The 12602-nt window shown below is 43.3% G+C and overlaps 1 protein-coding gene across 1 annotated transcript; it reads left to right on the forward strand.

The window, feature by feature from the left end:
* Nucleotides 1–6478: 6478 nt before the first annotated feature.
* On the forward strand, nucleotides 6479–7123 carry LOC125371762. Its single transcript, XM_048380482.1, has one exon. It carries the CDS (start codon nucleotides 6479–6481, stop codon nucleotides 7121–7123), a length of 645 nt encoding a protein of 214 aa, XP_048236439.1.
* The last annotated feature ends 5479 nt before the right edge of the window (nucleotides 7124–12602 follow it).

The raw sequence follows: 12602 nt of genomic DNA on the forward strand, positions 1-12602 counted from the left end.
TACATCCCAGTTTGCCAATATCCCAATTTGTCTACATTCCAGTTTGCCAATATCCCAATTTGTCTACATCCCAGTTTGCCAATATCCCAATTGATTTACATCCCAGTTTGCCAATATCCCAATTTGTCTACATCCAAGTTTGCCAATATCCCAATTCGTCTACATCCCAGTTTGCAAATATCCCAATTTGTCTACATCCAAGTTTGCCAATATCCCAATTCGTCTACATCCCAGTTTGCCAATATCCCAATTTGTCTACATCCAGGTTTGCCAATATCCCAATTCGTCTACATCCCAGTTTGCCAATATCCCAATTTGTCTACATCCAGGTTTGCCAATATCTCAATTTATCTACATCCCTGTTTGCCAATATCCCAATTTGTCTACAATCCAGTTTGCCAATATCCCAATGACGGACAAGTCCATTTTATGCACAGGTGGGTACATCTCGCATATTCTCACAATCCTTACGTCGATTACCTGTACCTTCCCCCCAATGACAATAGTCATATCTCTCCCGCTTTTGGATTCGATCGTTTGACCATCGCTTTCTCTGCGTTGCGCAGCTACATCTATGGGGAACAACTCACTACACACTCCCTTCTCAAACATGACGTTGTCAAATATAAGTTGCGAATCTCTAGAAATGATGTCGAGATAGAACAATGTTTTAAAATTGAAATAAACCAAACTTCGTGTTTCACTGTTCTTTGATATTTATCGCGTAGCTATCTTATATTTAACAATAAATTATACGGCCATATAACAATATATACTCAGAAATAACTTAAAATTTCCAAAATTGTTTCTAGTGATATTTGTATGATAATTTTGAACGAATTGGTATCACAACCGGTATTGAAATATGAGAGAAGACGCCCACTCTGCCTTATATAGACTCCCTGATTTAACTCGGGTTTTCTCAAGTTGAAAACTGGACGATCGCTCCTTACAATAAAGAATGTGCGAAACAGTTATCATTCAGAAATGTGTGAAGGAAATTCAAAGGAAAGTGTGTTTTTCTGTCCTCCACCAAGTCCCTGTCACAGTGAGTCCTGTTAGCCTGCGATGTGACTCACAGCAGCTCTTGGAGCCTCTGGGGACAGAGTGAGACATCGGGGTTGAACCCACAGCCGCGAGGTCTTGTCTCGGGAAGGACCTTTGATTTGATCTTGTGTCGTAACGTCTTGAGACACACGACACTTGGCTTATTATGTGGAGGTCGTGGACCAGTCAGAATGCAATGATTGACATCTCCCTACACATATACCGACATATACCGACATATTCCGACATATACCGACATAGACCGACTCACGAATTAGGATGATTCAACTAAACTACCGGGCAGAGATTTTAAAGCTTGTAAATTAGTTTTTATCTGAATTAAAGACGGAGCGTTATCAGACAAAAAAACGCCCAAACACACCCTGTGCACACATGAAAGTGACTGTTTGCAAGATTCAGTGAATTTCATGCAGATGGAAAAAATAGGAAAAACATGATTTTGGGGAACTGTTAAAAATGCTCGTGCATAATTATTACATTAATACCGATGTGGGGCAGCGCAAGGATACAGCATAAAAAAGAACATCTGAGAAATGCCGAGACTCACACAAGAAGAACGTGACAGTCTGAGAGCTATTGGTATGGCCGATACGGGGGCCTCTCAGCGGCACATTGCAAAAACCTGCAGTCAAACCAGTATCAGCAACTTGTTGAGACGTTATCAGCAAACAGACCCGACACAAGACCGTCCAAGATTGGGAAGACCAAGGGTCACAAAGCCACTTGAAGACCACTGCATCCGGACAATCCACCTGTCCGATATGTGACGGTGACGTCAACGGCGGCCATCAGCAGGCGAACAGTCTTACGACGACATTGGTGGTATTAGGGCCTACCGCCCCTTCCGTGGAATGGGCTTGACGCCTCTACACCGTCAAGGCAGATTACAATGGGCACGAACTGTCCGTCGGTGGCAGCGGCGTGATTGGGAAAGGGTGCTGTTCACCGATGAAAGACGCTTTAACTTGTTCCGAAATGATGGACGAGTCTGAGTTTATCGACGTAGGGGAGAGCGACTGGACCTTACTGCATCCAAGATGTGCACCCTTGTGGTGGCGGCGGCGGCGGCGGCGGCGTGGTGTGGGGCGGTATTTGCAGTCAGCGGACAGCAAGGCGTGTCATCATCCGTAGGAATCTGACTGGCCAAAGATACAGAAATGAAGTGTGTCGACCTGTTGTAGTGATATTCTGAAGTGGACAGCCAAGGGGTAGCCTTTTGCAGTAGGATAATGCACGACCTCATACCGCCAGACTTGTTAGCAATATCTGCACAACGTTATCGTCAACATATTGCCTTGGCCAGCATGTTTTTCAGACATGGATCCCACAGAGCATCTCTTGGATCATCGTGATCGACAGCTGAGACAACGCGTACCTCCCCCAGCAAACATACAGCAGCTTGAACAGGTTTTATTAGATTATTGGCGCAGAATTCCTGCTGACGTCATCCGGCGATTGACGACATCCTCGAGGAGGCGTATTGTGGTTTGCATTGATGCAACAGGTGGTCACACACGTTACAAAGGATATTCTCATCCGTCGTCTTTACTCGACCGTCTTGATGTATATTCTCATCTATTGTCTTTTACTCGGCCCTGTTGATATATATTCTCATTTGTTGTCTTTACTCCGCCCTCTTGATGTATATTCTCAACCGTTGTCTTTAGTCGGCCCTCTTGATGTATATTCTCATCTGTTGTCTTTACTCGGTCCTCTTGATGTATATTCTCATCTGTTGTCTTTACTCGGTCCTCTTGATGTATATTCTCAACCGTTGTCTTTACTCGGCCCTCTTGATGTATATTCTCATCTGTTGTCTTTACTAGGCCCTCTTGATGTATATTCTCATGTGTTGTCTTTACTCCGCCCTCTTGATGTATATTCTCATTTGTGGTCTTTACTCCGCCCTCTTGATGTATATTCTCATTTGTGGTCTTTACTCCGCCCTCTTGATGTATATTCTCATTTGTGGTCTTTACTCCGCCCTCTTGATGTATATTCTCATGTGTTGTCTTTACTCCGCCCTCTTGATGTATATTCTCATTTGTGGTCTTTACTCCGCCCTCTTGATGTATATTCTCATTTGTGGTCTTTACTCCGCCCTCTTGATGTATATTCTCTTGTGTTGTCTTTACTCCGCCCTCTTGATGTATATTCTCATTTGTGGTCTTTACTCCGCCCTCTTGATGTATATTATCATTTGTGGTCTTTACTCCGCCCTCTTGATGTATATTCTCATGTGCTGTCTTTACTCCGCCCTCTTGATGTATATTCTCATGTTTTGTCTTTACTCCGCCCTCTTGATGTATATTCTCATGTGCTGTCTTTACTCCGCCCTCTTGATGTATATTCTCATGTGCTGTCTTTACTCCGCCCTCTTGATGTATATTCTCATTTGTGGTCTTTACTCCGCCCTCTTGATGTATATTCTCATGTGTTGTCTTTACTCCGCCCTTTTGATGTATATTCTCATGTGCTGTCTTTACTCCGCCCTCTTGATGTATATTCTCATGTGCTGTCTTTACTCCGCCCTCTTGATGTATATTATCATTTGTGGTCTTTACTCCGTCCTCTTTCTGTTTTTTTGTCATCTGTTGTCCTTGTTCGGCCCTCCTCATGTATATGCTCACCTGTTATCATTACTTATATGTAACATCGTTACACATAAGTGGTAGATAGGTAAAAAAAGGACCGTGACAATCTCAGTCTAATATTATGTCGGAATAAGCCGTATGGTCCCTAGTATTGTCGATGCGGAACAGAGACTACATAGGCCATCACTAACACTACTCATTGAAACACGTGGGATGAATCTCAAATAGTTACCTCTCAGTACAGGTATATATTTCCCTCCCATAGGGCCATTGGGATTCCATTTTCCCTTGCATTAATTCTGTTTATTACGAAGGCATCAACATTGTGTTGTCAATCCTGTTCCATCTTTCAAGTACAATATAACAATGAAATACTCATTTTGAAAAGACGAACGGCCCATGTGATTTATTTGGCTTTGTAAATTTGAAAAGACCTAAATGAGGATTAAGGAAATGTTGCATTTAGAAGAACAAATCGCGAAGAGTAAGGATGATCGCCGGTGAAGCCATACCTCCGTGCCACAATAATTAGTGACGGTGAAGCTATTGACAAACCACTGAATATACAAAAATATCAGTTTTCATGGTTTCTGTCGCGAAATTGGCTTTTTTTCAGGTCTTTTTTGGACTTTGCATTCAGTTTTTCTGGAGAGAGCGTATTTTATGTCACAACCGCCTTGCGGCTGTCAAACTATTAATAAACGTTTGTTTTGGATGTACTATTAAGTTTTAATTATATTCTAATTGAAAACAACATTAAAATCACTCACCTAACAACAGAATGAGTTGCACTTTGGTATAAACTAATTGCAGTATATGTTCTGGCACTTGTAGGTACGCATTTGTGTGTTTACAAAATACTAAAAAGGAAATTTTGTGTAAAGACAACTCCAGCATGCCAAACCATTGATGACACGCCACAGGAATGCCTAATTCTGGTACTTCGCAGCGTCACGTCGCACGTCGCACGTCAATGCAACGTCATCAAGACCACCACATGGCAAGGTTACCAACAGAACAACCCTGTCCGAGACAGCCCCGTTGTGACAGCCTTCCGTGACAAGCCCTCGCCTCGACATGGATTGGAACCACGCAGCTTCGACACAGGTTCCAGACAGCAGCTCTCACTGCTCATACCATCCCCGAGAGCAGAGGACACTCCATCATCAACATTTGTGAGCTTGTCTCTGAGGCCCCCTCGTGAGCAATGACTCATTGCATATGGTAGGGATGCTCTCAACATGAGCTGTTGCTCCGACCCGAACATTCAGACATAGTTCTCTCCACGTGATATAATTCTATCCACGGCAATAAGTTTGTTTAAACGATTCTCTTTGTTTTTGTCTGTTACAATATCTTTTGAGATTTTAAATTGCACTCTCTTCTTTCTCGAAGTCCCAGTGCCAGTGAGGACAGACAAGGACAAGTGAATCCTTTGTCACTGGCGAGAAACTTGTACTCGTGAACGCCTGTTGATTGCTGTGTCCCAAACGCGATACCATCACCTGGTAGCATTCAATAACACAAAAAACGCATATTTTGAGATTTTTCCAATTAAAGAATATTTATTATATATTTTGCCTCAGGGTTTGCAGCCAAATTATAACTATTTTAGGGACATGCTTGACACCCTGAACAAAGTCTTTTGTGAAATTGAGGTTAATCAAAAACATGAATTTCTTTAAGCAGTGACTGAACAAAATTTCCCAAAGCTCCCCACCTGATAGTATGTGGTCTGTCCCTCACAGTTAATAGCGGAACCTGAATTGACTTTTTGATAAATGTTTGCGTCAAACTACGCATTATTCGACAGCACAAGTCAGCCACCCTAACATTTTTCATTTCATTTCCAGTTTCACAAGCTATAGTGGATAAATAACACCAGCGTTTTGATGCAAATTGAGGGAGTTGCATGTGCTACCGGTAGGACAGGACATGCTTACCCTTTTCGAGAACACCTCACCAATTTCCCTTGATTCCTATAGTTTTCACCGCTTTTGGGGGCTTAATGGGATCTGTTTAGGGAATAATCTCTGGCGTTGACGTTTATGCTTGTATTTACAGCTAACATGTGACCACCTCGTTCAGTTGCCAGCGTGCATGTGCACGTACTCCTGCAGCTCTGTTGTGTCTGTCAATATCTCCATTGCAGCTCATGCTTCTCCTCCTGCCTCGCCCTGAACAAAGGCAATAGTTCCGACGTAAGTGTCACTCATAGTGGTCATGTTCTAAACAGTGAACATTCCACAGGCTGTTTGCTTGTGACGCAAGCTGATTCTTATTATCACGTCATCAATCTTTCACGTGGAGCCACAAGTTGTCAAATTCCGAACATTTCCTGGTCTTTAGCCGATAAAGAGGTATTTCATATTTTTCACGTTCCATCTAAAGTACGAGAGTATCGCAGAGACGTCGTCATACGCTGAGGAAATTGCTGGTGAAGTGCCTCTGAATCATTAAACAGAATAAAAAGTGGTTATATAAAACGCATTTTGCCATTTTATCTCGTTCGTTACCGGCAACAGAGTCGAGCATCCGCAGACACTACAGAGGACACTGAGCTGACTACAAGCTTGGAAAACACTCCTGTCACAGAAAGCCGAAAGCGACACCCAACATTTCTTCTTCAATAGAGGAATAGAATGTCATGGTTCTCAGTATTCATGTAATTTATATCGATTTTTCCGGTTTTCAGCCGAAGAAATAATCTATAAGTTGGCAGAAGAACTTTTCTTATGAACTCCAACTGAAGATGTAGTTTATGGCCAATTAATCAAATGTACAATACACCCCGATCACGGGTGGAGGTTGGTCAAATGTACGACACATCCCGATCACGGGTGGAGGTTGGTCAAATGTACGACACATCCCGATCACGGGTGGAGGTTGGTCAAATGTACAACACACCCCGATCACGGGTGGAGGTTGGTCAAATGTACGACACATCCCGATCACGGGTGGAGGTTGGTCAAATGTACGACACATCCCGATCACGGGTGGAGGTTGGTCAAATGTACAACACACCCCGATCACGGGTGGAGGTTGGTCAAATGTACGACACATCCCGATCAGGGGTGGAGGTTGGTCAAATGTACGACACATCCCGATCACGGGTGGAGGTTGGTCAAATGTACGACACATCCCGATCACGGGTGGAGGTTGGTCAAATGTACGACACATCCCGATCAGGGGTGGAGGTTGGTCAAATGTACAACACACCCCGATCACGGGTGGAGGTTGGTCAAATGTACGACACATCCCGATCACGGGTGGAGGTTGGTCAAATGTACGACACATCCCGATCACGGGTGGAGGTTGGTCAAATGTACGACACATCCCGATCACGGGTGGAGGTTGGTCAAATGTACGACACACCCCGATCAGGGGTGGAGGTTGGTCAAATGTACGACACACCCCGATCACGGGTGGAGGTTGAGCACGCATGCTTCTCCTTTTCGTGAACCTGGCCTCATCACTGACTTTCCTAAAATGTTAACGGCTGTTTTGCCTCTTACGTCCAATGGAATTTGTTGCGTCGAATAATCGGTACTGGCGTTGACGTCTTGTATGTATAGAGCAGTTCTCGTAATGAGACCAAAGTGATCAGTTCTGAGGCAAGGGGAAAGCCCACAAACTCCATACCACACTATATACAGGACCCTGGCTTCGAAACACGTAATCAAAAAGACAAAAGGTCAAAATAAACCCTCATATTTAAAGCAACTGGATCCAATTGTAAAAGTTGTCCAGTATAGTGTGTCATCAGCAACATGCTGAGGCCAGTTCCCCCTCCCATTTGCAACCGTAAGCGTGTGAGAAACGAGCAAGCGTGTCATGGCAGTGGAACCGGTCCATGTGGTTAAGTCAATAATAGGCGAATAAGGATGTGCTCAGATCTCACGTAATTAACTGGTTGTGTTTGTTTTCTCCAATTAACCACCAGCCGATGTATAGATTCAGGAGTAATGTTTTTATGCCTACTCAACATGTAGACTAGAATCCTGCCACACAAAAATAGGGTTAAACTTCTCCTGTACAAAATAGCTCAGTTCGATCGTTAATTCACCACAAATTCATTCTTCACATACAGTTTTATCAGAAATATATCTCACGGTGGTAATTACTGCCTGTTCGACCGTAAATGTGTCGGTGATTCTGCCCATCCTAAGAGGACAGGGAGTGCCGAAGGGCAAGTCCCTCACATTCGTCATAACTCAATTTTCAGATCGCATTTGTCTGGGGGAAGCATAGAAATAATTCGCCCTTATGGCAATCTATACTAAGCATCATGCATAGTTTCAATGCCTGGAAACATATAGTTAATAGGTATTCTTGCCGACAGGAAAACAGATTTATGTTAATAGTCCCCCCCGCACCCCCACCCCCTCCCACACACACACACCGATCATAGGTTTCTGGCGTATGCAAGGGACGCAACTCCGCACAGCAAATTGCGGCATATTAGGCGACAAGTCAAGTAGAAGGTACATTTAGCATATGCATCTACGCATACACATCTTCTGGGAAAGTCAGTATGAGTACCTATTTGTTGGTACTTATCTCTGTAATTTATTATTTTAAGAACACAAATATCAAAGTGTTGTAAAAACTGGAACAATCATTGGGTATAGCGTTCGTTCGTCACACAGAAGACCCGGGTTCTATTCCTCACAGTCCAATGTGCGAAGCCCATTTCTGACTTTCTCCGGCGTGATATTGCTGGAATATTGCTGAAAGCGGCGTAAAACCTACCTCTCCTACTCATTCACCTTGCAATCAGGAAATCGGTTTATTAGCGAGAGTTATCGAAGATGTCAAATTAACTGCTATCCTCAACAAATAGTCCCCACCATTCAGCCTCGGCATACCATGTTCCACATTCTACAGTCGATCACTAATTACAGACACAGTCAGGATTGTGTTAAAATAAGCATTACTGAACCTCGCCGGTCCGGTTTCCAACGTAATTACTTCGTGAAATGCGCCGGGTGGTATCTACCATCTGACATTCTCCAACTATGACAGCCAATGGTAACTTAATATTCAAGTTGTCTAACATTGTCCCTTGTTATTCCGAACTTCAGACACGGTACATCATATACAGTTCCGGATAAATCAAGTGCGATGACATATCACCGTTGTGTATCAGTCATTGGAGAATAAACGCAACACGGGGTGATGCTCAACATCTTCAGGCAGCAGCAAGTTATACGCTGTGGAATAAACCCAACAGGGGGTGATGCTCGACACCTTCAGGCAGCAGCAAGTTATACCCTTGGGAATAAACCCAACAGGGGGTGATGCTCGACACCTTCAGGCAGCAGCAAGTTATACACTGGAGAATAAACCCAACAGGGGATGATGCTCGACACCTTCAGGCAGCAGCAAGTTATACATTGGAGAATAAACCCAACAGGGGATGATGCTCGACACCTTCAGGCAGCAGCAAGTTATACATTGGAGAATAAACCCAACAGGTCATGATGCTCGACACCTTCATGCAGCAGCAAGTTATACATTGGAGAATAAACCCAACAGGGGATGATGCTCGACACCTTCAGGCAGCAGCAAGTTATACATTGGAGAATAAACCCAACAGGGGATGATGCTCGACACCTTCAGGCAGCAGCAAGTTATACATTGAAGAATAAACCCAACAGGTCATGATGCTCGACACCTTCATGCAGCAGCAAGTTATACATTGGAGAATAAACCCAACAGGGGGTGATTCTCGACACTGTCAGGCAGCAGCAAGTTATACACTGGAGAATAAACCCAACATGGGGTGATGCTCGACACCTTCATGCAGCAGCAAGTTATACACTGGAGAATAAACCCAACAGGGGGTGATGCTCGACACTGTCAGGCAGCAGCAAGTTATACACTGGAGAATAAACCCAACAGGGGGTGATGCTCGACACCTTCATGCAACAGCAAGTTGTACATTGGAGAATTAATCCAACAGGGGGTGATGCTCGACACCTTCATGCAGCAGCAAGTTATACATTGGAGAATAAACCCAACAGGGGGTGATGCTCGACACCTTCATGCAGCAGCAAGTTATACATTGGAGAATAAACCCAACAGGGGGTGATGCTCGACACCTTCATGCAGCAGCAAGTTATACCCTGGGGAGTAACTGTGGGGGGTTTGTGTGTCTTTGGGATCTGTTTTAGTCTCTCCCCGTCATAAGTTGTAAATATGGGTTCGAATCCTGGTTCGCAACCATTATGTTTCGTGCTCGTGGGTTTCAACGAAATGGTAAACATCTAAGATCACTTCAAGCCTTCTGTTAAAATACTGTTAAAAGCGGCGTTAAACCGTGTGTCTTTGGGATCTGTTTTAGTCTCTCCCCGTCATAAGTTGTAAATATGGGTTCGAATCCTGGTTCGCAACCATTATGTTTCGTGCTCGTGGGTGTCAACGAAATGGTAAACATCTAAGATCACTTCAAGCTTTCTGTTAAAATACTGTTAAAAGCGGCGTTAAACCGTGTGTCTTTGGGACCTGTTTTAGTCTCTCCCCGTCATAAGTTGTAAATATGGGTTCGAATCCTGGTTCGCAGCCATTATGTTTCGTGCTCGTGGATTTCAACGAAATGGTAAACATCTAAGATCACTTCAAGCTTTCTGTTAAAATACTGTTAAAAGCGGCGTTAAACCCAAGTCACTCACTCACTTATAAAATGTACAAATGCTAATCGCTTCTAACAACTGGATATGCCAAACTCAAGGAAGAAATGCTCTCAGATCATGTTTTCAACACAATCGGATTACCTCTATATCTCATAAACTATTTCCTCTTCACTTATCAAATATCAGGCATCGCAAGCCCCCACGCAAGCCCCCACGAAAGCCAGGTAACGTGTTCCCCACGGGATGCCGTCTCCGCCAGCCGAGTAATAAAGGATTGTTTGGACATCCTTAATGTCGTAGAAAAATGGAAAATCATATCAGTCTCAAAGCCTGATGTGTAATGACCTCCTGGGTATCCCCTTACTAGAATTTAATCTTATCACATCGATAAAGTTCTAAACCCAGCATTGTCCCGGAGCTTAATGAGACCCGATAGATGTATGACAAATTTTATATACCCCTCTCTGTTGGGAGTCTGCCCCGTAAGTGGATTTCCGAACAAGCGGCGTTATCAACACACAGCGTACGGCGGGTGACGCGGGTAATCATTTAAAATGTATTATATACAAACATCAAAGCTGTTTTTTGTGTCAGTTTAATGACAGATGTGTTTCGTTCATCGATTCGTTAACTGATGGAAGGCAGGATACACAGGATATCAAAATTAGTAAATGGGGCTGTGTATTTAATAAACTATGGCAACTCCACGCCACTCATAGCAAACTTAGATGAAACAACCTGGGAATACTCTTGTTACTGACCGTGATATATAGTTATAAGCAGTGTCCCACATCTCCGCTCCTCTGCCAGGGGATCTACCATGGAGGTCGCTTCTGATACTGCAATCATTTTGAAGTCAAAGAAAACCTCGAGTGTCTGAGAAACTGGGATATGTACATCATAATACTATATGGCATCATGGTATAAGGACATCACGATATTACATGGCGTCATGGTATTAGGAGATCACGATATTAGATGGAGTCATGGTATTAGGAAATCACGATATTACATGGAGTAATGGTATTAGGAGATCACGATATTACATGGCGTCATGTTATAAGGACATCACGATATTACATGGCGTCATGGTATAAAGACATCACGATATTACATGGCGTCATGGTATTAGATCACGATATTACATGGCGTCATGGTATTAGGAGATCACGATATTACATGGCGTCATGGTATTAGGACATCATAATACTATATGGCATCATGGTATAAGGACATCACGATATTAAATGGCGTCATGGTATAAGGACATCACGATATTACATGGCGTCATGGTATAAGGACATCACGATATTACATGGCGTCATGGTATAAGGACATCACGATATTACATGGCGTCATGGTATAAGGACATCACGATATTACATGGCGTCATGGTATTAGGGCATCACGATATTACATGGCGTCATGGTATTCGGACATCATGATACTGTATGGCGTCATGGTATCAAGGCATCATGATACTGTGAGGCGTCATGGTATCAAGACATCATGATACTGTATGGCGTCATTGTAACAGGACATCATGATACTGTTTGGTGTCATGGTACCAGGACATCATGATACTGAATGGCGTCATGGTAACAATACATCATGATACTGTATGGTGTCATGGTATTAGGAAATCACGATACTGTATGGTGTCATGGTATTAGGTTATCGCGATACTGCATGGTGTCATGGTATCAGGACATCATGATACTGTATGGCGTCATGGTAACAATACATCATGATACTGTATGGTGTCATGGTATCAGGACATCACTATACTGTATGGTGTCTTGGTATCAGGACATCATGATACTGTATGGCGTCATGGTATCAAGACATCATGATACTGTATGGCGTCATGGTATCAAGACATCATGATACTGTATGGAGTCATGGAATCAGGACATCACGATACTGTATGGTGTCTTGGTATCATGACATCATGATACTGTATGGCGTCATAGTATCAAGACATCATGATACTGTGTGTCGTCATGGTATCAAGACATCATGATACTGTATGTCGTCATGGTATCAAGACATCATGATACTGTATGGTGTCATGGTATCAGGACATCATGGTACTGTATGGCGTCATGGTATCAAGACATCATGATACTGTATGTCGTCATGGTATCAAGACATCATGATACTGTATGGTGTCATGGTATTAGGACATCACGATACTGTATGATGTCATGGTTTTAGGTTATCGCGATACTGTATGGCGTCATGGCATCAGGACATCATGATACTGTATGGCGTCATAGTATCAAGACATCATGATCCTGTATTG

This window comes from Haliotis rufescens, unplaced genomic scaffold, assembly GCF_023055435.1.
Source record: "Haliotis rufescens isolate VD_foot unplaced genomic scaffold, xgHalRufe1.0.p SCAF_31, whole genome shotgun sequence".
NCBI lineage: Eukaryota > Metazoa > Mollusca > Gastropoda > Lepetellida > Haliotidae > Haliotis > Haliotis rufescens.

Bases quoted from the DNA above. Each gene is read 5' to 3' on its own strand.
- LOC125371762 (XM_048380482.1), top strand. From the start codon at position 6,479: ATGTACGACACATCCCGATCACGGGTGGAGGTTGGTCAAATGTACGAC.